The sequence below is a fragment of the Arvicanthis niloticus genome, chromosome 10, assembly GCF_011762505.2.
Source record: "Arvicanthis niloticus isolate mArvNil1 chromosome 10, mArvNil1.pat.X, whole genome shotgun sequence".
NCBI lineage: Eukaryota > Metazoa > Chordata > Mammalia > Rodentia > Muridae > Arvicanthis > Arvicanthis niloticus.
In genome coordinates this window covers 6,377,438-6,405,391 of record NC_047667.1, presented here as the reverse complement: position 1 = coordinate 6,405,391, position 27,954 = coordinate 6,377,438, and the positions used below count along the sequence as shown (strand labels likewise).

The 27,954-nt window shown below is 37.6% G+C and overlaps 1 protein-coding gene across 1 annotated transcript in view; it reads right to left on the bottom strand.

The window, feature by feature from the left end:
* Positions 1-27,954, bottom strand: part of LOC117716146 (contactin-associated protein like 5-1) — an 838,779-nt gene that overhangs the window by 52,782 nt on the left and 758,043 nt on the right. The window contains exon 20 of the mRNA XM_034513074.2: positions 4,885-5,015. Coding sequence (XP_034368965.1) covers positions 4,885-5,015 — 131 coding nt within the window. The remainder of the gene's footprint in view (positions 1-4,884; positions 5,016-27,954) is intronic.

The following is a 27,954-nucleotide window of genomic DNA, read 5'->3' as shown; positions in this document are numbered from 1 at the left end:
ATCTCTCCTACATTGTTATAGGGCTTCTGGGATTTGAGCAAAGATTCATATCTTCATGCTGGCAAGGGAAATGCTTCATTAACTGAGCCTTAACCCTATTTTGCAAACTCCACTCTGAACTTCCAAATGAGACTCTTCTCATCATTTTATAGTGCAAAGGCAAAGAAAGGTGCAAAGAAAGGAAAAGAGACAACCATAGGATGGGGTGAGTGAGTGTGCTCTGCCTAGGAAAAATCAAAAGGATCAGGACTAATACCTAATTTTCCATCTAGTTCCTTCATCCTCAACTCTCAATCTACACATATCCGCTGAGTTTCTCTCTTTAGGAATATTCACATCTTTTAGTTCATTCTATAGTTCAGTACAAATTATTACACCATAGTGTGTTGGTTTGATGATATTTTATTGTTTTTAAAATTAGACTACAATATTTCCTATCTGATAAACACTGTATGAAATAGACACAAATGCAAAAACTTCCGAATGCCATTTTCCTTTCAATGCTATGAAATAGATCAACCTAGTGACATAGAAAAAGAAGTCACAATGCTAAATTACTCAAGTAAGGCACACATTAGTACATAAAAAATTGTGCATGGCCATGTCGTTTCTGGACTCAAGATCCCTATCTGTGCTCCCCAAGCAGCCAGATTTGTCTAACTGTCCTTGAAAAGGCCATTTTGAAAGCCAAGTTGTAAAGAGAGGGAAATGTAGCAATGCTGGGGATCTTACTTGGTAAGATTACTTGTAATCACCTGGCCTTCCTTTCTGATAGCTGTGGAGCATTCCTGAAATGCTCCATACAGGCTGCCCAGAGCTAGGGATACATGAAGACCTGCTTTTTGCTATTGTTGTGTTTGTTTGCTTACATCAAACAACTTTTGTAGATGACCAAGAAAGAATGTATGTATGTATGTATGTATGTATGTATGTATGTATATATGTATGAAAGTATGATGTGTGTGTGTGTGTGTGTGTGTGTGTGTGTGTGTGTGTGTGTGTGCATGCATGTGAATGCGAAGGGGCATGTGCATGTGCGGGTTGCATGTGCATGTGTGTGTTCTTGGGCTGGGGGTAGAATGGCCAGAAGGTCAAACATGCTATTTTCCTGGGTCAACAAACTGTTATGATAAAAATATAAGGTCATTCATTGCTTTAGTCTTTTCTGCTTTCATCAGCATTTTGCAAATAACTAGTGGCTGCTTATTATCAACTATGAAGAAAAGGGTGAAAGTTACATAGAGAAATGAAACACATCCATTTTACTGCACTCTCTGTCTACTTGTCTTTGTTTGTGAAGATACAGACAATATAAAGGTGTTCAGAATATTCTTTGTAAAACATTCAACAAAACATGCTCTGTTTTTCCATCAGAACTTCATTAAAATTATAAACAAACAAGGAACTAGAGAGTAGACCAATGAGTAAAATGGTTGCCACAGGAGTACAATGACATCAATTTGGTCCTAGGATCTATGTAAAATGTCAAATATGATAGCATATGTTTGCAATCCTCGCACTTGGGAGGAAGAGGAGAGGAGTTTTCTTGAGCTCACTAGAGACCCAACCTAGGTTCCTCTTTGTGATTTATAGATCTATAAGAGTCCTTGTGTCAAAAACAAAAACAAAACAGACAAAAAAAGGGGGGGCAGAACTGAGGTTGTCCTCTGCCCTCCATATAGTACAGAGACACAGTACACAAACAGGAAGTTATATTTACAATTGCTATTATTCACTAATGAAGCACCTGCACTAACCTTAACTCTAACCCACACATGTTCAAATGTGTTCTTCCAACTCATTTCAGGAATGATATAATAAGTAAGTGGTAAATTTCTGATGTCATGGGCATCATTTGTGTTATATGTCCAATAATTATTTTTGAACTTCCATCTAATTGGAAAAATAATGGTCATACTTAATGGTGTGGTATGGGACTGGGACAAGAAACTAAGGTCCATATTTTACATGTCAAAGCAAAGCTGGTCTCCAGGTTCTCCCAGCATCCCTCTGTCCCCACCTGGCATACCCTGCACCAAACCTTAAACTTTCCAGTCCAGGTGCTATGCTATCTGCCCTTCTCCCATAGGCTCTTCCATCTATAATCTAAACATTGTGGTTGCCCCTCCCACTCTCTTCTTCTTTTCTCTCTGTAAGAAGGCACACACTTGTCCTTTCTGTCTTTCTTTCCACTGCCCATGTTGACTCCCTGGGCTACAATCCTTGGGACCAGTGAACTCACCCAAGTACAGTTTCCCAGTAAGCCTTCCCTTAATCTAATCTGTTGTGAATTAGTTCATTGCACTGGTGTTGAAGAAATAAGCTATCAAAGATGTTCTCCCAAAGGCCACATCAAAATAAACCTCCCAGATGACCCCCTGAAATTCTCTCCATTGCTCTCCATGTGACATGTTTCAAGGGTCAGAGAAACTTTCTGGGTAATTTTTGCCTTATACCACTCACTTGAAAATCTGTCTATAGCACTAATTACAGAAAGTTCAAAAAGTGAGGCTCCAGCCAGGATACTCCCAAACTTAAACACTGAAGTCATATCACTTGGTCTATTTTTGAGAATTAACTTGACATAACCTAGAACCAACTGGAAGAGAGTATCAATGAGAGATTGTTTGCCTATATTGTATCCACCACTGGACATGACTATAAGGAATTAACTTGAATTTGTTACTGTGGGAAGATCCAGGCCACTATGATTGCAGTGAGTAAACATTCACTCATGCCTCCTAAGAAATATTTTACACAATACTCCAACATTGGGTTCTATAAACGTAACATCATTCATGCCTTGAGTAGTATAATTTTTGTGTAACATTCTGGGACTAAGGGGAAGAAAAGTGTAATAATTAGTCTTGTCTGTCAATTATATCAAAATCAGAATCAAAAACAGAAATAAACTTTTGTTTTTGTTTTTGTTTTGTTTTTCGAGATAGGGTTTCTCTGTGTAGCCCTGGCTGTCCTGGAAGTCACTCTGTAGTCCAGGCTGGCCTTGAACTCAGAAATCCACCTGCCTCTGCCTCCCAAGTGCTAGGATTAAAGGCATGTGCCACTACTGCCCGGCATAAAAATAAACTTTTAATCATGTGTGTATAGGTGAGTTTCTAGATTGGATTAATTTTGGTGTAGATACATACAGCAAATGAGTGCAGCAGTATCCCAAAGCTTTGTGTTCTGGAATAAATACAAACTAGAGAATGAGCTGAGCACCAGCATTCATCTCTCTCTGCTTCCTGAATGGGAGTGGAATGTGTCCATCTGTCTCATGCTTCTGTGGCAATGAAGGACTATACTCTGAAACTGCAAGCCAGAATTAATTTAAGGTCTTTCTTATGGCATTTTCCATAGAAATTAATAAGGTAATTCATGTGGAAGATTCACTTTGGAAATTGGTATATATTGACTTTTCTAAAAAACACTTGAAAATATTACTTCCAGCATTCTGAATAATGAAATTATATCTGAATAATAATTTCTGATGAAAATTATATTTCTTCTTTTGAGCCAGAAAGATTTTGCTTGCTTGTTCGCTTGCTTGGTGTAGATGCATTCAATAATTGCTTGGTTTGTACTTCAGACAATTATTTGGTGGATCTGGAAAGGTGTTTAAAAGGCTTGGAGCTGGAGAGATGGCACAGAGGTTGATAGCACTGACTGCTCTTCCAGAGGTCCTGAGTTCAATTCCCAGCAATTACATGGTGGCTCACAACCATCTGTAATGGGATCCAATGCCCTCTTCTGGTGTGTCTGAAGAAGCTACAGTGTAATCATATACATAGAATACATAAATAAACCTTTTTTTTAAAGTCTAGAAAACAGAAGGATTTTTTGAGCTATGCCTGTGAAAAGACCATGAGATCTGACTCATAGGTAGTAAGGTGGGCCATAAAAGGCTGGACTATTGAATCCAACAATGGGAGAGACAAAGAGAGCACACACAAACTCACAGATCAAGATAGGAAGAAACAGGCTAATGAGAATGTGTGTTGCCTTTTTTAAAGGATACTTACATCACAGAGAAAGAGAACAAAGTCATCTTTTGAAAAAGATGGCATTGCATTTGTTAGTATCAAGGAAAGAGAAAGGGACTTGATGTGACAAATTTGGATGACATAAGAGCAATGGATTAAACTTAACTAAACAAAATTGTGATTGCTAAGCTGATTAACATTCTCATTGATGATCAAAGAGAGGTAGTCTAGACTTTGGCTGGATTTTATTAAGATCTTTCCTATTTTGCTGTTGGCTCTTTATAAAGATTTTACATAATTTTATATAATATTTTACATAAGCTTATATTTTACATAAGCTTATCACACTGTTTTCTCAGACAGTTCTCCCTGTGTACACATAAATCCTTCAGAAACCCTTTCTGTCTTTTCTACCCTTGCAGCTCTTGTGTGTCTACAAGACCCACTTGGCACTAGGAAGTAAGTAGTAATGTATATAGGAGACCTGCCTGTACCTTCCCAAGGGCTTCTGTATCACCTGTGCCCTCTTCTGTACCTGGATCCTATTCCTATTTCCCCTATAGCCCTTCTACAATCTCTTTACTTTCTTCTTTGTGTGCTTTGTACTTGTTACTCACTCTATTTAAGAGCTGATTAAACTTGAGCACAACTACAGTCTCCAGTACTTCTTCCTACTCAGTCATTTCTGATGGAATAGCTCTGGTTGGGGATTCAAGAATTTGCACTTCTAGCACTTTTCTAGGTGATGAGAATATCACTGGAGAAGGAGAAACATGGGAAGGGCTGGACTAGACTCCGAGTCTTCTCTTTACTCCAATATGTGGCCTCCTCAAGCTTTATTATGTTAGATAGAGAAGACTTGGCATGTAGGCTCTGTGTGGAAAGGTTAGAAGTGAAATACCTGAATGGAAAGTTCTGGCCCATCACGGGTAATCTTCACCTGATGCATTCTTCTATTGGCCAGATTCTCTGTGCTCATGGAGAACACATGACTTTCATCCTTGCTTAGTCGATATCGAACCTGTAAACTTCCTTGAAAGAAAAAAAAAGGATTAGAATTAAGAGTATCAAGAACAACATAGACAGATGGGATCAAATTGTTCATACAATGGTTATTTCTGTTTCTGGGCCACAATGACTTCGCATTATGTTTTTCTTAATCCATATATTCATCAGAGTTGAAATGCAAACTTCTGAATATAGATAACTATTACAGTAAGTATGTCTGTTGTTGTTGTTTTGTGAATGTTTGTATGCTGTTTTAAATTAAAATTCTAGTTTGAGATTAGCACAATAGTATAGACTTATGATCTCAGCACTCTACAGGCTGAGACCGGAAGGTTAGGGTTGGAATCAACAGTGAGACCCTGCCTCACAAAAGCATCTAGAAAGAAAGAGAAAGGGGAGAGAAGGAAGAAAGCAAGGAAGAGAGGGATAAGAGGGAGGGAAGAGGAGAAGATTGAAAATAAGAGATCCACATTGACAAGCATACCAACTGACCAATTTTTTAACTGAAATATGAAAACAGGAATGTGACATGGTTACTCTCCTGACATTGTTCTCTTGCAATATTGTTATTCCTTCTGAGATTGAGAGAGAGCAGACCTTCTGGTTTTATCCTCTTGGATGTAATGCAATGTCTCCAGTTTAAGAGCAGTCTGGCAAAGTTACCAATCTAAATCTTCATGTCTCCTTAGGAAATTCAAATATTACTTGGAGAGTATTGTATAAGTAGCTGTTCACTATCCACAAGATCAGTAAACCAGTCCAGTGAATTTTAGTCTAACCTCTAAGCTGGCATAATGGAAAAAAATTAAAGGGTATTTGGGAACGTTCAGAAAGGCAGGTGAAGTACTTTAATTTCTCGAGTTGTGTGTGAGAATGGGGAAGAGGACTGAGGAATCTAGGAAGATAAAGCATTACAGTATAAACAACTAGCTACTATAGTATGAATATCCTTTTTTAATTTAAATGCTCCTTTATATGAAAACATGACATGGAAGAAGACAACCTTTGGCTTCCTTATCTCAGGCATGTGTTTATTTCAGCTTTCCATCATGGCTGCCTGAGATAGTTGAGCAGAGTGGCCCTAGTGCATAATATGTGATTCTACTATGGTGCAGTCAGCTGCACTGTACAGTTGGAATATTCTCCAGACATAAGAACCTCTTCTTGAGTACACAAGAGAACAGCAAGTGTTGTGAACAGAGTACAGTGTCATACTATGAGGGACATTAAAGAGAAAAGTACATTTACTCAAATTGGGCCACGAAGATGGACTGTCGTCAATCATCCCTTCACATATTTATATTTATTTGACTTTCCTCAACTCACTCATTTTTCTCATTGCTGGCAATTATAGGAAAACAATGGGCATGCATTCGAGACTGATATCCTTGGTCATTGTCCCAGTTCCTTGAATTCCCTTTTCCTTTCTCTGTATCCTTCTGTGAATGTAAATATCCACTGGCTTTCTTCTCTTCCCTAGTGTTCTATATACCTACACTCCTCCCTCAAACCTACTCAATGATAAACACTTTAGGTTTATAGTCCCAGAGGTCGCAGACTGTCACAGGGAATGTACTATCAATATAATAAACTAAAAAATAGGCTAAGTGCCAGGTCAGAAGTGCATCAAGAGCAATGCATCATTCTGCATTTATCTCCCTTGTGGTCTCACTTTTCTCTCTATTGCACATTAGCAGGGCTGTGCATTCAGATGACACCTCGTCTGTGAGAATACGTGCAGAGATTTGCTGTTTACAATATAAAAAAATAAAAATAAAATGATTTTTAAGATGTAGCTATCTTTTTTTTTTTTTTTTTTTTTTTTTTTGCAAATATGTTCCTGAAATAAACATTTGTAATACAGTCTCCAAAAGTATCACATAAAATTTTAGTGGGCTTCTTTGATGTTGAAGCGTTCAAATTTTATCTATCTTCTTTTAATTCCATTTTTAAAATAATTTTGAGGTAATTCTAGATCTCTATTGCTACAGTGTGTGTGTGTGTGTGTGTGTGTGTGTGTGTGTGTGTGTGTATGTGAATTACTGCTTAAAAATTATAGTCAGGTCTGGTGAGATGGTAAGGGTGTTTGACTGATTAGATTCAATCCCTGGGTCCCACAAAGTCTAAAGAACTGACTCTCAAAAGTTGTTTTCTGAACATCACAGATGTAGCATATCACATTACACACTCAGAAACACATAATGAATATATTAATATGATAAATAGTCTTCAATTGAAAATGACAGTGCAAAACTTATACTAAAAAAGAAAAAACAGCTAAAACTAAGCATAGTGATTAGGGTGCTTCTTCAGAGGAATCATATTCACATCCTAAATAATGCCCTCATCAAACAAGAAAGAATTGCATCGGTTGCCTTTGTAAAACATATTTCATCATGGTTGTTTTCCTACCTTCAATGTTCATCTAGAAAACTGTTTGCTTTCCCCCCTTCATTTTACACATAAAAGAAAACAACAAAAAAAGAGTTAAAGAGTTAGGAATTGAAGAACTTTTTTTTGTTTTGTATTTTGTTTTGTTGGTTTTTTTATTTTTTTATTTTTTTATTTTTTTTTTTTTGTTCTAGGTTTTCTCTGTGTAGTCCTGGCTGTCCTGGAACTCACTCTGTAGACCAGGCTGGCCTCGAACTCAGAAATCCACCTGCCTATGCCTCCCAAGTGCTGGGATTAAAGGTGTGCACCACCACCGCCCAGCAAAGAACTTCTTAATGTATTTGCTTAATTTTTTAGATTCAGATGGTACAGAAACTAAATCTATCTGCCTCTAAGTGTCATAGACTTCTTTCAGAATGCAGCAGCCCCAAGTAGCCCTTCCTGTGCAGAACTTCCTTCAGTGGGAGAACTTTTCACATTAGGCTTCTTTCCCCTCATCCTTCACAGTTGCTCATGATGTCATTTCTCTTGGGGAACTACCTGGATTCTCCGAGATTATAATCCTATTATCATCTTTATTCTAACATACACTGCTGTACTGGATGTAATCTGTAAATTCTCTAAAAGTCAGTATATATGTTTGGTGTGTATGTAAGATGTGTGTGTGTGTGTGTGTGTGTGTGTGTGTGTGTATCCATTTGTGAACCTGTATAAGCTAAAGGTCAACACTGAGTGTCTTCCTTGATTCATCTTCTCCCACATTTTTGAAACAGGGTCTCTCATTGGTTGAGAGCTCATTGACTGTGACTCCTTAGACTGTTTGGCCATGGATCCCTCTAAGTCCCCATGTCTCAATATTCTTAGAACTGTGATTTAGTTGTAGATCATCAGACCTATTATTTTTTCCATGAACATGGGGATCCATGCTCAGGCACTCATGCTTGTATGGCAAGCATTTTATTAAGAAGGCAGCCTCCAGACTTTTAAGAATACTGAATCAATCAAGCAATATGTTTTTTAATTTCTACACAGTATATAATATAACCTGTCAGCTCTAGAATTTGTATAATCTGCTATCATTTCTATAAATTCTTCTTTAATCTTTGCATTGTGATAATGTGGTGTGTGTGTGTGTGTGGGGGGGGGGGCATGCACATGTGTATGACAGTGGGTGCACACATGTGTGGTCAGAAGACATTGTCATGTGTCCTCACTTTGCTTTCTAACTTTATTGAGACAAGGTCTCAGTTTAGACACTGCTCATGGTTAGCTAGCTGGTATTTCCTAGTCTCTGCCTCCTCTGCAGAGGCACTCTGTATCACATTAAGAGTGCTGAGATTACAGACATACACTATTATTATTATTATGATGATGATGTCTGGTTTTTATATAAGATTTTAGAAATCAAACTCAGATCCTCAAATTTGTGTAGCAAATGCTTTATTCGTTGAGCCATCATTCTAACTCTGCCTTTGCTAGTAAAATAAGCAAACTAAAATTAGCATCTAATGCCAACTTATACATTTCTTCTCATCCTTTATGCCTATTCTCCTTTAGAATCTGTGTTTGTTTTAGCATATCTATGACCGCATTCTTGTTAATATTTTCTTATATTAAAAAAATCCTTAATTTTCTTTACCATACTATCTAGTATATTTTTCTATACTTTTCAAGTCTACACTAGAAATCTCTAAGCTCTACCCATGCTTTCTGTCTCATTTCCTGTGTCCTTTCTCTCACCCACAATTTGATGAGATTTATTTGGGCATCCCCACAAAACTTCTAATGCTAATGTCATCAGTGACATTTCTAAATACAATTGTTCATTTACATTCCATGTCTAATTCTTGTTAGCATTTTACTTGGGCCTTCTTTTTCATGATAAATTCATTATTTTGAGAATATTTCTGCCTCTAGTTTTATTCTTAATTCACTGCTAATTTCTTCTTCTAATTGATAGATAGTTTTTCCTTGCCCCGTCTTTGTTTAATATTGAAATCACAGAGTGTGCACATCAGCATGTAGAAGAATGCAAATCTATTTATTCTTATTTCCTTGTATAAAACTCAAGTCCAATTGGATCAAGGACCTCCACATAAAACCAGAAACACTGAAACTAATAGAAGAGAAACTGGGGAAAAGCCTCAAACACATGGGCACAGGAGAAAAGTTCCTGGACAGAACACCAATGGCTTATGCTCTAAGATCAAGAATTGACAAATGGGACCTCATGAAAATGCAAAGCTTCTGTAAGGCAAAAAACACTGTCAATAGGACAAAATGGCAACCAATAGATTGGAAAAAGATCTTTACCAATCTTATATCTAATAGAGGGCTAATATCAAAAATATACAAAGAACTCAAGAAATTAGACTACAGTCAATCAAATAACCCTATTAAAAATGGGATACAGAGATAAATAAAAAATTCTCAACTGAGGAATAATGAATGGCTGAGAAGCACCTAAAGAAATATTCAACATCTTTAGTCACCAGGGAAGTGCAAATCAAAACAACACTGAGATTCCATCTCACACCAGTCAGAATGACTAAGATCAAAAACTCAGGTGACAACAAATGCTGGCAAGGATGTGGAGAAAGGACACTCATCCATTGTTCGCAGGATGTATCAGGTAAGCTGGTACAACCACACTGGAAATCAGTCTGGCAGTTTCTCAGAAAATTGGACATAGTTTTACCTAAGGATACAGTTATACTACTCCTGGGCATATACCCAAAAGATGCTCAAATACATAACAAGGACACATGATCCACTATGTTCATAGCAGCCTTATTTATAATAACTAGAAGCTGGAAAGAACCCAGATGTTTTTGAACAGAGGAATAGATACAGAAAATGTGGTATATTTACACAATGGAGTATTACTCAGCTATTAAAAACAATGAATTCATGAAATTCTTAGGCAAATGGATGGAACTAAAAAATATAATCCTGAGTGAGGGAACCCAATCACAAAAGAACACACATGGTATGCATTCACTAATAAGTAGGTATTAGCCCCAAAGCTCACAATACCCAAGATATAACTTACAGACCACATGAAGCTCAAGAAGAAAAAAGACCAAAGCGTGGGTGTCTATATAAATGAGACTGGACAATCTCACAGAGTCTTGTAGCTTCATAGGTTGCCTTTTCAAATGTCTAAGGTGGTTGGGGGAAAGAGTCATTCTGGAGGCTACCAGTTTGAAGTTAAATTATCAGCAAACACTTTTTTAAAGTCTCTATGAATGCATGAAGTGTGTGTGTGTGCGCGTGTATTCTAATTTCTGGAAGCTGGTGCAATCCTTGTTCATTTTCATGAGTCAGTATCACTCCTAACACATTTCCTAACATCATGTTGAGAGATTTTATGACCTATTAAGAGATCTTTTGTATCTCTGTGTCCACATCTTCTTTGCCTTAAAAAAGACTAGTCATTGTGTTTAGCTACCATTCTGATCCAATAGGATTTCATGTTAACTAAGTATATCAGTTTAAATTCTATTTACAAAACAGGTCACTCTGAATTCAGTAAAGATGTTAAATTGCATTAGAAGTCTCAAAAATAATTAGATATTATTATCAATATAATTGAAATATCATTGGTTACTCAGTTTTGTTTCATGATCTGTCTTAAATATTAGTTTTATACTTTGTTATTCAGTCATCAAAACTCTTCAGAGATACGTCATTACCAAGATGCAGTTAATGAGCATTGGACTTAACACTCAGAAATCTCTGTGTTTGATCCTGATACTGAAAAAACAGTAACAGCCAACATAATGAGCAAAATCATATGCATACCATTATTTTATATGAAACTCAAACAGAAAGAAATTTAAGTCTGTGAAATGAATCTGAACATTTAACATCAGTGATTTTACAGATTTTTCTCTCACATTTCATTAGGCTTACATTGAAAGTTAAATTTCAACATTCTTGCTCCACCACCACCACCCATTAGATCCCATCATACAAATCTAAAGCACAAACACAGTCCAAGCAATAAATAAAACTAGAATGCTTTACTAGAGAAAAGAATTTAAAGAAGATGGAGAAGAAGGAGGGAGAGGGAGAAGAAAAGGAAGAAGAGGAAGAAGGAGAAGAAGAAGAACCAAAACTATGGAAGTAGGGACAGGACACTGAGCAACAACTTGGCAGGTGAGAGTGTGTCTGCAAGCATAAGGACCAGACTTTGAATCACCAACACTCACATAAAATCTGGGTATGATAAGACTTATATATAATTCAAGTACCTTGAATGTACAGAGAAAGACAGATCCTGGGAGATGTGGTCAGTCAGCATTTGATTCAGTGGGAAACCCTATCTCAAGGGTTCAGGGCAAAAAGTGATTGAAGAAGACATCAAGTATATACTTTTTTCATGTGTGAGTATGGATATAGACACACACGTACACACACACACACACACACACACCATTCTATGTTACATATACCTTTTTAATTGGATCTGATAAAGGGATCACACCTGATTTTATCCCATCTCTGGAGCCGGAGAAGTATGCCAGGTACTCTCTCCTGTCTTAGTCACCACTGTTGCACTCAGTTTGCCCCTCTGAAGTGTTTGGATGTAGATAAGTTAGAGCTACCACTGTATAGTATTATTGAAGAGAGATTTACAGACACCAGACTTTTATAATCAAAAGCCTTGGGTCTTACACATAAAGATAAGAATCTGCTGTTACCTTTCCAATAAAGCCTAAAGCTGTTACCTGTCTGTAGATTCCATTCCCCTAACTGGGCTGCTTTGTCTGGGCATAGTGTGAAAGGATGTGCCCTGCCCTACAGAGACTTGATGAACCAGGGTTGGGGGATACCCAGCGGGGGTCTTCCATCCTCTCAAAGGAGAATGAGAGGGTGAATGAGCGAAGGACTATATAAGGGGGGCCTGGGAGAAGGGGGATGCAGCAATTAGGATGTAAAGTGAATAAATATATAAATTAATGGGAAAAATAAAATTAAACAAAATAAGGTGAAGGAAGGAAAGAAGGAGTTTTATTTTGTGCCAAGTTGACATAAAACTATTCTGCACAGAGGCATTAAAAAGTAAGCTTTCCGGGGAACTAGGGAGATGGCTCCATGGCTGCTTGCATTAGATGGCCTCTTGCTTACACACACACACACACACACACACACACCCCTCCTCTTGGGTTTATTATGATTTTACCACTTCAGTAGTGTGAAGGCCACAGCTTAATCAGAATAAAATTCATATTTTTGAGCCTTGCATCTTCTTAGTGTCTGCTAGATCCACTGTAGTTTTCTGCCAAATATGAAGAGGACAAAGCTATTTGAAACACCTTCAGGCACTTGCATAAATGGAAATATAAATTATAGTCAATTAGAGATGATTTCCTAAACCACTTTCTGGAGTTATTAACACATGGAATAACTGGCTCTTAAATCGCTTCAGGCATTTCCCACATGCTGAACATCATACAGCCATAGGTCTTGCTTGTTGTTAGGGAGGCAGTTTATTACTCCGCTTCCTGGACTGGATGGGAGGAGGAGTAGCACCTGGCCCTGACTGTAAATTTTCACCTGTGTAGAGATGAGAATCCTACCTAGGATGTTGTTCTTTTTGGATCAATTATTCCATCTTATGTAATCTTATCTTGGAAATGGGACCACAGATATGCATCCATCTACAATATAACAGAGAAGGAGGGAAGTGAGATCTACAGTATGCAGAGTGTTAGGGTTTTATGTGTGTTTGCCTGATGCAGAGGAGATTTTGAGGTCAACAGTACACATGCTTGTAGAGTCTATTTCTTTTTCTAAGACATGATCTTACTTTTCTGACTCCATTTTAAATAAGAATTAGCTTTCTGAAGAATTAGAACTTTGGTGCCATAATAACTTTTAATGGTTATTTTTATATAATAGTTATTTTTAAAGATAAAGCTAGATCCAGTGACATGCTCAGTGGCTCACTTCTTCCTACTAAAGCAGATGCCCAATTATATATGATATCCAGTTCCTGGTATATATTCTTGTATTATTGTATGAATTTGTCTCTTGGCTCTATTTTAAGGAAGGCTTTTCTGAGGTCTTATATTTTATCTACCAGAAAGCCACATATTCACAGATTAATTATTTATACTCAAATATGCCAAGTAGGTGGTTCTTAAATATCTACTGTGAAAATTAACAACTTGCACAGATCTAAAATCACCTAGGAAATTAGACTCTGGTCCTGTATGTGAAGAAGCAACTAGGATTAATTTGGAGAGATATATCTTAAATATTGTCAGTACCATTCCATAGTCTAGTATCTCAATTTAGATGGCTATTCTGGCTAAGAAAATAGGCCTTAAGGGAACACATTTTGTCATGTATGGAAAGGCCTAGCAACTAGGGCAATTCCAACTTTAGTGGCAGGAGCGTGAGGTGGCAGCTCTTCCTAACTTAGCAGGTCAGGCAGTACAGATAAGAGTAAAATCATTACCAATCTGTCACCAGTAAAAGCATTCCCTTTCTACCTACATTTCTGATTTGAGCTTAGCATCCTAAAGTTTTCATAACCTCCCAAAACACCAGCCTGGATCTAAATATTCAAACACATGACCCAATTGGTGACATTTCAGATCCAAACTGTAAAATTTTCCCCCTAAACCCATAGGTCAATGACTATCTCACTATGTAAAATATACTGTAACTTTAAGAGTTTAAATAAAATCTTAAGAATTCAAATATTGTAAATAATCAAAATTCTCTACTAAGACTCAAGATAATCTCTTAACTTTAAGCCATGATAAAATCATAAAATAAAATAAAAACCAAGTTTCATAAAAATAATATAGTGTCTGGTGATAAATATTCCCTGGAAAAATGAGAATATGAAGCTACCAAGAAAAAATAGGATAAATTAGCCTCAATCCCAATAAGGAAAAAGCAGAACCTTGCAGCATGTCAGATAGGAGAAACATCATGGCTGGACTGTAAAATTCTACAGCCCCCTCACAGCTAGAAAGTAAAGGGGCAGCAGAAGCTCCATCTGTAGTGGCTGGGACAGGAAACAAAAACTCCTTACATCTTCATAGATCAGGAAAAAGAAACTGGGCTTGCATTAAGTTTAGAATGTTACCCTCAAGGAATTCCTCTGGAAGGCTAAACATTATCTCCCAAAGATTTCATGACCTCCTAAAACAGCACCATGAGAATATTAAGCATTCTCACACATAAACTTGTAGGAGGTATTGCATATCAGGTGATAGCCTAAGGTTCATTTTAAAAAAAAAAAAAAATTAAAATCAGTTCTTCAGTCTAGGGTAGATGGGAGTGACAAATGGTAAAATACAGAGCTATAGGTATAAATCAGGGAATACTGGTTAAGAGAAGTGTTAGCATTTCTTCTAGGCTCTGCCCAACAATTTCTGAGTAACAGGCTGGTAGGGGCCTTACATGCTATAAAAGAACTGCTTGGCCTCCCTCCCTGCTCTCTCTGTGCTCCCCTCTTCTCTCTCTCTCTCTCTCTCTCTCTCTCTCTCTCTCTCTCTCTCTCTCTCTCTCTTTCTCTCTGTCTCCCCTTTGTCCTGCCACCTCCACAACTCTCCATGTGTTCTCATCAGTTTCTTCCTTTCTTTTTTGTCTCCACTCTCTTTCTGTCCCTCTCTGTCCCCATTCTTTCTTTCCCACATTCCCTTCTCATCCTCCTTCTCATGCCCTATAATAAACTTTATTTTATTCTAGACCCTGTCATATGACTGGTACCTCAAAGTGGGGATGCCTCTGCATGAGCCCACAAAATTGCAGTATCACATTTCCCACTGCCGAGTAGACCACATTCTGAAAAGTCTATCTCCAACTAACACTCATTTTTTGGCCTATAGATTGCTAGATCTCTCCATCCAAACATCAGAGGTTTGGTAAGTGACCCCACGGGTTGGTGTAAATAGAGGAACTCCCAACCACATCTTCACACTATAGCTGGCCCTTCTTGCTGACCCGCTTACCTGAAGACCTCTTCCCTTGGGTAAGATTTTTGTCTGTTCCAGACACGGCTTCTCTGTTTTTACTCAAAAATTCCAGTGTTGGGTGATCCAATGTGTTTTGGGCATCAGCTCAGGCCCTGGTTACCACAAACAACTTGGCAATTCATTTTGTGTCAAGTGCTCTGTTATTATTTGTCTATCTTTGGGACGCTGCTGGATGACAGAAGTAAAACCCTTCATGCTTACCCATGAATATTGGGTTTTTGCTGTTACTTCCAGGCTTCCTATTAGGACTCCTCTGAGATTTAAAGGCTTCCAAATTCAGACACTAAATTTGACCCCAATGCTCAGTCTATAACAACTCTTAAATGGCGGCTTAACAGCACTTTGGATCCCACTATTTTAAGGACAACTCTTGCCAGTAATCCAGAAAATGGAAGGTTTCATATGTGCAGGATTTCCTCTACCTTCACTCTAAAACTTCTAAAAAGATTTTTGTCTTAGACTTAAATCTGCCACACTGCTGGTGCCAGCTATTTGGTCAAGTGGGCAGTCTTAAACTTCTACTTCCTGGGAAAATTTTTATCTCTGGTTTCTTTCCATTCAGGTCCACACCAGCTCTGGTGGGAGAAAAGATGGTGGTTTCTAGATCCCTGCATGCACAAGTCCCAGACCCATTTCACTGCTCAGACCTGTAAGGGGGGGAGAGAGAGATCTCCTCACATACACAATGCCTTGCCTGCCAGGCAAAATATTTATATTTGTCACTTTCTAAATATAACCATGTATCTCTGCCTATCCATAGCCACAATTCTGCAAATACAAGCTGTTCAATTCTAGGATGCAACATGTGGCTTTCCAACACCTTTGGTAAGGATGGGAGAAGAAAGTTGAAGGTATAATTTCAGCACCATTTTAGAAAGGACAGTCACATGAGTGACTATAGTTTCAGAGCCATCTTGGTTGAAGGCAGTAACATGATTGTCTCCCATCTTTGTAATGGGCACTCCCCACATCTCCGATGCCATGCTTGAAGAGATCAACCTGATTCAAAAAGGTCTCCAAAGACACTTTTCAATTAAGATAAAGTTTTTATTTGGTTTTTATCCTCCCTTGGTAAATAGAAATCTTAATATTACTTTAAAGGTTTATAACATTAAAAGTTAAAGATCTCTGCCTTAAAAATATTTTAGCCTTGTTTTTTCCTACTGTCATTAAGTTACAATATAACCTTTTTTATTTGCTAGATACAATAAAGTAAATAATTAAAACAAAGACAAATTGTTTAATATAGATATGCTTAATAGATACTAGCTCTCAATCTTGTCAGAGATCTGCTAAATATAACATTGAATGTCTAAGCTTATTATAACAAACTGAGACTACCAAATTATAACATTGACCCCCTAATGTTTTCAAGAAAATATGGGCACAGCAATAAAAGACTTTACCTAGACTGTAGTATCATAGCCACTGAGAAAGACTACTCCATTGCTTTGCCTGATGCCAGGCCTAAACTGTGAACAAATAGAGGATACTCTGAGAATTAAATGTCTCTTATTAACTAAGATAAGGTGAATCATTTCTCTCATTTTCCTCTTTCACAGGAAAATGTCTTTTAACTATAGACTTAAGGTGTTTCTAATGATAAATTTAGATGATCAAACTAACATATTCCAAGGATCAAAATTTTGCATTTTCATGAACTCTTTTTAAATATAAACTTAAAAATGTTTCTCATTTTGCTAAATAATATACATTCAGATTTCTAGACAGAGAGGAAAAGCTCCTCTTACCCCTTCTGATCCACAAAAGGTTTCTGTCTTCCCTAAGCTCATCTTAAAGACTGTTCATGATGTTAGCAAACTTATCTCTTCAGTAAACTTAAAAAAGATTCTTACAAGCTCCAAGAAATCCCCTTAGATCTAGCTTTCATGGTCCAAATAAACTCCCTCTAGATAGGTTCACCTGCCCTAAGTTTCCACTTGTTTCCTATTTCAGAGAGTGGAATTCCTCTCCTGTTCCCTCATTTTGGGATTCCCCTCATGCCAATCACCAAGACATAAAGGTTTCAAATATATACCTAAAATTTTTTTTCTCCCACACCAACTTAACATTTTTTCTGACTCTAATATGTATATGTGTTTCAGCATCTTGACAAATCCAGGCATTTATTCAAAATTTACATCCAAGACAGCTCCAGAGAAGCAACTCACAGGTGCTCTGGTCTCTTTCACAGATGATTCTATTGGACCTGCACCTTCCTACCTTCAGATGGTCCCACAAACTCAGGATAGCAAAGAAACAGCCAACTTTTCTATGACTTGACCAATATCCTCATCCCCAACTTCTTTGGTACACCAGAGACAAAACTGTGGCCCCAAAGTCATCAGGAAGCAACTAAAGATGATGATGACCCTATTCCTGTTTTATTGTTACCTCTTTCTAGTTTTTCTTTTGTTAAATTAAACCAAAACAGAGAAATGTTAGCATTTCTCCTAGAATTCATCCAACAGTTACCTAGCAACAGCCAGGTACAAGCCTAACTTGCTATAAAAGGACAGATTGCCCCCTCCCCCACCCTTTTTATGTCTGTCTGTCTGTCTTTATGTCTTTCTTTCTGTCTCTACCCTTACTCTTTTTGACCTTTCTATCTTTCCAATCCCCCGTCCTCTATACCTGCTTTGTCTCTCCACATGTTCCTTGCTGGCCTCTTGCCTTCTTTATCTCTCCTCTCTCTGTTCCTCTCTGTCCCCCTTTTCCCTTCTTTCCCTTCTCACCTTCTCTTTTTTCCCTTCCCACCACCTTCTCAAATCCCAAAATAAACATCAATTTATATTAGACCAGTCATATGGCTGTTACCACAGCATGTGCCTGCTAAATCACACCCTGCTGCCAAATTATGCCACCACATTGCAAAATATATCAAGAAGAAGAAAACAACTCATCTTAGTATCTGTTGGCAGAAGGTACACATGAAGACAAAGGGAGCAGCCATAATGTCTAGGATGTTACAGCTAGACATAACATGGATCCATCCTTTTCTGTAGACCCCTTTCACAGCACTCCTTGTCCATGGCAATTGGATATTCTTACAGCTTTTTCCCACTCTTTTTCCTTTGCAGGGGACATTTTACATAAGGGTTCCCTTTGCTGTAGTTGAGGTTCCCAAATCAGCCACCAAATCTGTACCATCAGTTCTCAGCTGAAACATTTCTCTTATAGAAAATCTTCTGTGCCTTGCATCCTTGCCCTCCTCCAGTTTGAAATAGGCTTTCATAGTATGAAAAAGTAATAAAGTGTTATGTATTCTCTCACTTGAGGCTTGTCACAGTATTAAATTATGTCTCCACACAGGCATATATTTTATTAAAATGTGATTCTCCCAATGCAACATGAGCTCTAGGAGGGCTGAGATTATGGAAATTTCATTCATCTTTGTTTCTTTTGTGTTGCATAGTACTTGGTAAAAATCAATAGAGAGTTTTAATACAGTATGGAAGAGAAAATAAAAAGGTTTTGTGGTAGGAAAATCAACATTTTCCATACAATATTATTATTAGTTAAAAAATATAGAAAGAAATGTGAGACTGGAATTTTGGAGAGAGGTAGAGACCAAAATTGGTAATCTAAGAAATATAAACCAGAAGTTGCTATGGACAGATGACTACTTTTTCAATTCATATGACATTGCATTAAACTCATTCCTCAAGTTCAACTTCAGGTTAGTTCCTCCCAGGTCATCAAACTAAAGTCTGTCTATAATATCTGAGATCAAAAAACATGTTCTTTCTTAAGACATCCCACACTTCTTTAATAACAGAATCACTATAGAACTCCATAGTATGTTGTTCTGATTCAACTCTTGAGCCTACACACTTCTTCTATCCACATACTTTTTCTGAGAGGCAAGAATAGCAATGGCTTCACATAATCAGGTTGTATCATATTTCTGGGCCTCAATATATTGTCTATATAGCCCTGGCCAATCACATAGGCATCTTAGTATATTATGGTGTGGATGCAATATTAATATATAGTTCATAAAATAAAATTATGCCAAACAAAACTAACTGAAATACATGTGTATTGTGTACATGGAACATAACATTAAGAAATGTTAAGTTGCATTGCAGTTATCACTTTGAGTGTTGTTTTTCACACTCTCTGAAGCTACATGCTCAGAAATTGAATAAGAGACAAGGATAAACACTGTACTGGCATCATCACTATCGTCAATCACATCCATTCCTGCCCTCTTCATCCCCATCATCATCAAACTTCATGATGTTCCTTTGTGTTATTACTTTTGTCATTGTTAATAATGATTCTGGCCACATCTCTGCTAATTTCATCATATTTAAAGGTTCCTTTCACACCACAAGGATCTAAAATAGGTGCAGCACTGAACACAGAAATGGCTGCCTGGAGATGTCTCATTAGCAACTGCCATTAACTGAGTGTGCACAGTTTGCTGGGCAGGCAGCACCCTAGCAGAACTATCAAAGACTTAATCTTCATCTCAAGTTTAGACCTCTGTGCCATGATAAGAATTTTAAAAACAGATGAAATACTGGGTAATGAGTTGATATTAAGAAGAAACCAATGGTTTTCATTTGTTTATGTTTTAAGGAAGAAATATATGAATCAAAAACTTATTTGGTGAATTCTATCTCAATTATACTTGAATTCCATGGCAACCAAAGAAAGTACTTATAGATCTCAGCTTTATCTCTTTTCTCTGGATAAAGGAGGGACAAAAAATAGAGCAAGATGTGACACAGAGAGCATCTTATCTGAATTCATTTCATCTAGAAACTTCTTCAGATAGAAAGCAGCCAAGGATTTCAGCCACAGTTGGAATCAGCCAGTGAGGCATATCAAAAGCAATCCACTAGCTCCCAATTGTACACTCACTGTCTATGATTTAACCTGCCTCCCTTCATTCATCCTGATTGCTGATTAACACAATATGTAATGGTGAAATTTAACACAGGATCATGGCTTTATTAAAAGCTACTTCTGTCACCTCCATGATCTTGTGTCCTCCGTTTATACAAATATCCCCTCACATACCCATCTATGTTCATGTTGATGAAATATGACAGATGATTGTCTGCAATCCTCTTCCACAGGGAGAATAGATGTGCTTACTTTTGCCTTTGGGTGGTAGTGGTGCTTTAACTGTTAAAATGCTTAGAGAAGCAAACACTTACGTCATCAGTGATGGGTGACTTAGAAATCCAAGGTATGATTTATTGTTTGCAATTAATATTTGTAAAGTGCTTTAAAGTCCCTGGGGAAAGCTGGAACACAAATATAAGGTGTGTGCATAATTAGTAATACTTCACTGGTGATTAAAGCCACTAATGAGAAGAGTAGATTTATATGTAGACACTCACACAAAATACTTAAACCCAGGGCATAGTCTTGCGTGCCTGTAGGGTGAATTTGATTTACAGGTTACTCAAGAACACAGTGCAAGCTAATCACAATTTTAACACATTGCAAGCTACTCCCAACCTCAGCAGCCACAGCATGCGTCCACAGTGTATCACAGTGACACTTCTGTATATTGAAGGGGAAAGGGATACTGTAATATTTGTGAACAGGCGGAAGGATTTGAGAACCATGATGACTAAACTATACCGGAAATCCTCTCCTAATTATGAAGCAGAAGAAAAAATAAAATCAGCATTTTCAATTGTTTCTTCTATAATTAAGTACATAAAACTGGAGGCATCAGATCTGTTCTCCTGGTTCTCAACCACCCTAATGCTTCAAACCTTTAGTACACTTCCTTGTGTTGTGCTGGGCCCCAAACATAAAATTATTTCTTTGTTACTATAATTCTAATGTTATGAATTATAATGTAAATATGTGATATGCAGGGTATCTGATGTGTGACCTGTGTAGGGGTCATGGCTCATTAGTTGAGAACCACTGACCTATACATAGGATGTATAGATGAATACCATAAAACCTATAATATAGGAAATTTTTTTAGAGAATTATTTTGTTTCCAAACATTATTGTAATCTCAATATCTGCCCTAGCATATTGGTTTCCAGATAATACTAATCATACAATATTATTTTTGTGGACGTGACAAAGCACCTTGTAAATATTCACTCACTTCAGATATTTTCATGAGGACTGAGAGGAGAATAACTTCCTTAAATCAGTTTTTGGACATTATATATCTTACAGTCATTTTAATGGTTAATATTATATATCTTACAGTCATTTTAATGATTAATATTATATATTGTCAACTTGACAGAATCCAGCATTACCTAGGAGACAAACCTCTGGGTATGAGAGCAATGCAGTGTACGGATTGAGTAAATTGAAGTTGGGAGATCCATTCTAAATGCTGGTTCCATCATTCCATTGGATAGGGTCTTGGACAAAGTGAAGTGAGCTGAACACCAGCATTCACCTCTCTGTGTCCTGACTGCAGATACAGAGGGACCTGCTGCCTCTTGCTCCTGCCTCCATGACATTCCTGCCATGATGGACTCTACCCCCAAAATTGTGAGCCAAAGTAATCTGTTCATTCAGTATGTCATTTTTGGAGGCTATTCTTTCATAGTCATGAGAAAATTATGCAATACTGTTGTAGAAGTGTGTTATCTCAATCTGGGATGTTTACCCTGTCCACCATTTCATTTTTATATAAAAGACATATAACTTCTATTAGTTACAATAAGCCTTCATCAGCATTAGAGCTGGGCAGATATTTATTTTCTCTATTATTGACAGTATTTTTTAGCCAATAATCCCATTATATAATGTTATATGTTTTATTTGGGCTGCTTTTAACTTCAATTAGCCAGCATACATGGTTATTATTTTATGACTCAACAAACTCATGTTGGCTTCCTCTTCTTTCCACCTTCTTATCACCCCCCTAACCCAAGCTCAGAAACACTAAACCCCACCTAGGTCCCTTTTGTCCAGCTATTAACTATTGGCATCTTTATTTACCAATCAAACATATGTTGGGCACAAGGTCACATAGCATCACTTGTGTCTACATACACACTCTCTTGTCTCTGGGGCAATCAGGTCTTAGGTACCTACACTTAGCATTGTAATACATAACAACAGACTAAACCTCAAAACAATACGGTCAGTTTTTGGGAGAAAACATTTCCTCCATGATCAGAGATTTCTTCTTTGTAATACAGTATTTAAACCCAGCCCTGGCTCAATTTACTCCCAGTAAATAACAATTTCAGTATTTTTACTGAATTGTTCAGTTCTTCCAACTTCAATTTACTCAATCCGTACACTGCATTGCTCTCATACCCAGAGGTTTGTCTCCTAAGTAATGCTGGATTCTGTCAAGTTGACAATATATAATATTAACCATTACAATGACTGTAAGATATATAATGTCCAACTGTTCTTTTCTTCTTTTTCTATGCTCACCACAATCTAGTGGAAGCAGCTGTACAGTGGCTGAGACATGGAAATTTTGCCATTGATGGCAAATCTTATGTTATGGGTCAAGAGACAAGTAATTGTATGTCTCCTGAGTTCTGTCAGGATAGAAGGAGTTAAGCTATCTTTCACTGTGTGAATTTTTAAATGTCATCAGCCACCTCTGCTTCATAGTTATGGAATGAGGATGTTAAATGTCTGCTGCACAGACGTTTCTAATAGATTCTAAGAAAAAGTAAAGTAGCCCTGTGCTACTCATTACAGGTGTTTATCAAATAGTGTTTCAAAGTTTTACTTGTGTGTGTGTGTGTGTGTGTGTGTGTGTGTGTGTGTGTGTGTGTGTGCATAAGCTTGCATAGGCTTCTGATACAGCACCTTTCTTTTACAGCCTGGATATTTAAACATGTCCAAGTAAAGCCCCAAATCTATGGATCTGCCTGTCTTAGCTTTCTGTTGTTAGGATTACCAGTGCATGTCACCATGACGAACTTAAAAAATAAAGTTGGTTTGGGGGCACTTTAGGTAGCTAAAGCACTAGTGTAGGTATAATTATTTTGAAACTTACTTTAACAAGGGTTCAACCTCTCTTCTGGCCCACAACCCAGCAGAGGTAGTGGGAGAGAAAAGTTACTAGGATATGGGGGGAGTTCTGCAATAGTTGTTTGGTGTCAGCTTGATTTTCTTTGGCAACAGTAAGTCCCACAGCAAACACCAAATACAACTCAGCAGCTGCAGACCAGTCTTTTACATAGGCAGATACCACACATGAACCAGCAGCTACAGTCGAGTACTTTGGCAGGCAGGCAGGCATCACAGAGTTGTAGTTCAATCTTGAAGAAACTGACAAGCTTGCCAACAGGCTAAAGACAGCAGAAGTGTCAAGCTGCCACAGAAACATCACAAGCAGTTCTTGGATGAGTTTCTCTCGATGGCAGTGTTTCCACAAGTTGATCTTAATAATACTATGTAAAGTGAACTAATACATGTATGACCTTAGTGAAGAATATTGAGGCAGAAGAGTTAGAGAAGGATCTAAAGGGGACTGCAACGTCACAGAAGGGACAACATTGACTAACATGGTACAGAACAAGAGACTCTGCTTTAAACAAGGTAGAAGATGAGAACCAACAAGTGAGGTTGTCCTCTGACCCTGACAACTGAAGTACAGGAAGGTGTTCAGCAAGGCAAGGCATGGCCCTGCTGTCACCCATGGTCATAGTTTCTCCCTGGGCTCCCTCAGCAGGATCTAGAATTGAATTTCTGCCATATCTGCTACTTAGAAATCATGTTTTTGGCATAACCTGCTCCTATTGCCATTCAACAAGAAATATCTTCTGACAGCTTGCATAGGCTTCTGATACAGCACCTTTCTTTTACAGCCTGGATATTTAAACATGAACTACCTCTCTGTATGAAACAGCTGGATAGGAAGACTGTGCCTTAATTCACATATTCTTCCTGGGGATTTAGGCTCAGTAAATTCACTCTTCAGAGAAAGAACAGCTGGAGAGATGGAACAGAGCAAATTGTCTACAAATATATCCTTAGGGAAGTCTTGTGAGTGTTTGTGTATATACAGGTCTGTTGGAGGGGCTCACTGGTTTCAAAAGTATTAGAAGCCAGCCTCTCCTCTGAGCCAATCAGCCCTAAACTATGAGTGTGTGTTGCAGTGACCATGCACACAATTTTGAAGCTGCTTGTAAACTGCAAGGCCCTGATTGGTACCTGTCTCCAACTTTGAAACAGGGTTTTATGCAGTCTGCTATGGTCTCACACTCCATGTAAAGCTAAGAGTGGCCATGAAATTGTGATCTTTGAGCTTCCACATGCCAACTGCTCAGATTAGAGGCATGCTCCAGTCTACAGAGTATGCTTGATATTGGGGATGAAAACGAGGCTTTCATACAGGCAACGCAAGGTAGTTACCAACTGAGCCCCAGCCCCAGCGTGATCTGCTTCTTCATTTTCAGAAAGTTTATTTCAGTCCACTTTGCCTCTATTTCCTTCATTATGTTTTGGGGTGATGCTGGTAGCATCTATCACATAAAATTACAGATATAAATGTGTAACAAGTACTGGGTTACCTTCCTACCAGGTAAGTCTCTGTGAATGTGCAAAGCTCATGGTAAGCCACTCTTAGACATTTCCTAAAGAAATAGCCACACTGATAATAGAAAAGCCATTTCGTAGGCACATCCAAGTACACACAAATAGCTCAGAGGAAACATACTTTTTTCCAGTTTAAACCAGGTTATTTTTGGTGTGGCTTTTTTTGTTTTTAAGAAATTGTCTCCTGTAGGTCAAACTGTTTTCAAACATGGTATGCCAGTGAGGATTAATTTAAAATTCTGATCCTCTGGCTTCTTCCTCCCTCTACAAGTATCAGACTTTATGCACATGCCACCATGGATGGTTTTATGTGATCAATTCAGTATAGTCCCCCACAAACAGAGCTACACCCCCCTTAAATTTGTTTTGTGGTTGTTGTATAGAAGAGAAAAAAATGTACCCTTAATAAGATGTCATGTGATATTTTAGTATCTATGTACATTGAGCCATATGATACTTCAGTATCAGGACACATTGTGTCTTGTGATATTTCATTATCTGTATGCTTTGTGACAGGTTATATTTCATTTCTTTGTACACACTGTACAAATTTAAAATTAGCTTAGACAATACATGCTCCTCATTCATCATTTCATTGAGATGAAAAAATTTGAAATATTTACTTGTAGCTTTTTGAAGGGTACATTGTTGTATTGTTATTTGTAGACATTGTAATGAATGACTCACAGCTGACTTCTTAATCTTAACATAGTAGCCAATGGCCACTTTAGCTTTTGTTGGTTAGTAGATTTTCCTAGTGTCCAGTAAACAGTACTTTCCTTCAAACTTCCATGAGATGAACATTTCATTTCCATATCTTATAGTTCTTGCTTAGCTCATTTCACTTACTATGTGATGGCTTATTGATGATCTATAAAATCTATATTTGTTATTCTTATGTGCATATATGTACATATGTGCCCTTGTGTGTGTGGAGTGTGAGGGTGGCTAAAAATATATATGCATATGGAGAACACAGGTGGACAAAGGCTACCTTCAGTTCTAGGCTGAGAAACTAGCAATACAATAGATGCAAATAGTCAAGGAGCAAGCAAGACAATAAACACAAATAGTCAAACAACAAGTAAGATGTTTCTAATGCTGCAGTGACAGAGAGCCTTGTAAAAGTTTTAGATATACAAAAATAAAAAGCATGAGAAACCACAGGTGGTTTTAGCAGTTATGATCTTAGTTTAGCTGACTTGATGTTAGTTTAGCTTTGAGATTGATTGTATAAACCCTCAATTCTTATTTTGCATTTAATGATGACCAGGAAATTGATACAGTAAAGAAATATACAAAGGATTATATGTTTGCACTGATTCGTGGAGACAAAGTGTTGGCTGCCAAGTCAGCTTTGAAAGAGCATAGCCACATTCAACTCAATAGCCCTTATATACTATTTCAGACTGGGATGCTTTATATCTGCCTTCATACACAGGCCACCATACTCACCCAGTATTTTACCTGGGCTCTAGTGATCTGAGCCATAATCTTCTTGTTTGCATGGGATGTGCTTTATTCAGCAAGCCATTGGGATAGTCCACATGAGCTTTGTTGGAAGGAACTGTGCTTCCCACAGTTCTTTATTTCTATGTTCCACTCTGGGATTCAGCTGGACTACAACCTTACTCTTAGATGTTGTCTTGCTGCTTTTTCACTTGAGATAGTTCTACTACTATTTCTGTGTGGGGTCTATCTTCTTTACTTAAACTTTCTTTCAGTTGTGAAAACATTGACCACCACAGCCCAAGAAAGTTCCAACTGAATCCAACCCACCACTCTATAGAAAGGAAATAGAATATCTGTGTTTGCTCTATAAACATCAGGGATGTGATGCAAAATGACTCTTAAAGTCTACCTAAATGTCACTGAGAATTGGTCTATTTTTCTAATTTTTCTGTGATATTCTCTCTCCCTTTCTTCTTCTTCTTCTTCTTCTTCTTCTTCTTCTTCTTCTTCTTCTTCTTCTTCTTCTTCTTCTTCTTCTTCTTCTTTCTTATTTTTTTCTGTCCTGATGAAAAAATATTTCTGGGTACAGAAATACTTTTCCAAAATAGTCATGTTCTCAATTGGAAGGAGGCAACTAATAACATCATGACTCCTCAAAACAGTGCATAGAATGTGATTTAGCACTGGATTGTCTGTACTAAAACCAAATACATATACTAAACAAGTATAAATAATCTTACTATAGTTGTTTAGTGCACTGGTTTAAAGCCATTAGTTTAGTTTCAAAAATAAATAAAAGAGTTAAATAGAATAAGGCTCCAAGGTTCTAATGAAGAGTAAGATGAAAAATCCTTTTTAGTTCATATGTATGTAGGTAGCTGTGGATGCATATTGGGTGTATGCATTCTTATATGTATATGGTTTAGCATTTGTGAGTGGATGGATATGTGTGCGTGTGGAAGTCAGATGTTGGTACCTGTCCTCTTTCTCAATCAAACTCTCCACTATATTGAGGAGGTAAGGTCTCTTGAGGAAGCTATTTTATTTTACCAGCTTGCTCAGGGCATTCTGTCTCAGCCTTACAAGTACTGGTATTACATAAATTCTAGCATGGCTTCCAGGCTTTTATGTGGGGATACAAATGTCGGTCCTTGTACTCATCTTGCTGTTTATGTACCAAGTGAGTTCTCAACTGAGCCAGATCCAAAGGTCAGAAGTTACCATGGATAAAGCAGCTATGAAACCGAGACTTTCTCATTGTTTTGAGTGAGCAAGAAGCATCTAAATGGTGGACATTAATTTAGCTTACAGTTTAAGATAATACAGTTCATTGTGGTATGTAAAATCTTGAGGTTGAAAGCTTCATGGCAGCAGGAGTGTGTTGTAGTTGCTCATATCTTTGTGGACCAGGAAGCGGGGCAACTGGGACTAGGAGCAAGGCTCTATTTATCCTCAAAGCCTGACCCATAGATACTCATTTCCTCCACTGACTTTTGCCTTCCAAAAGTTTTAAATATCTCCAAACTGCTCCCAGCTGACTATCAAATGTTTAAACACACAAAATTTTGGAGACAGTTTATTTTCAAGCCATGAAAGATTTTTGAAGT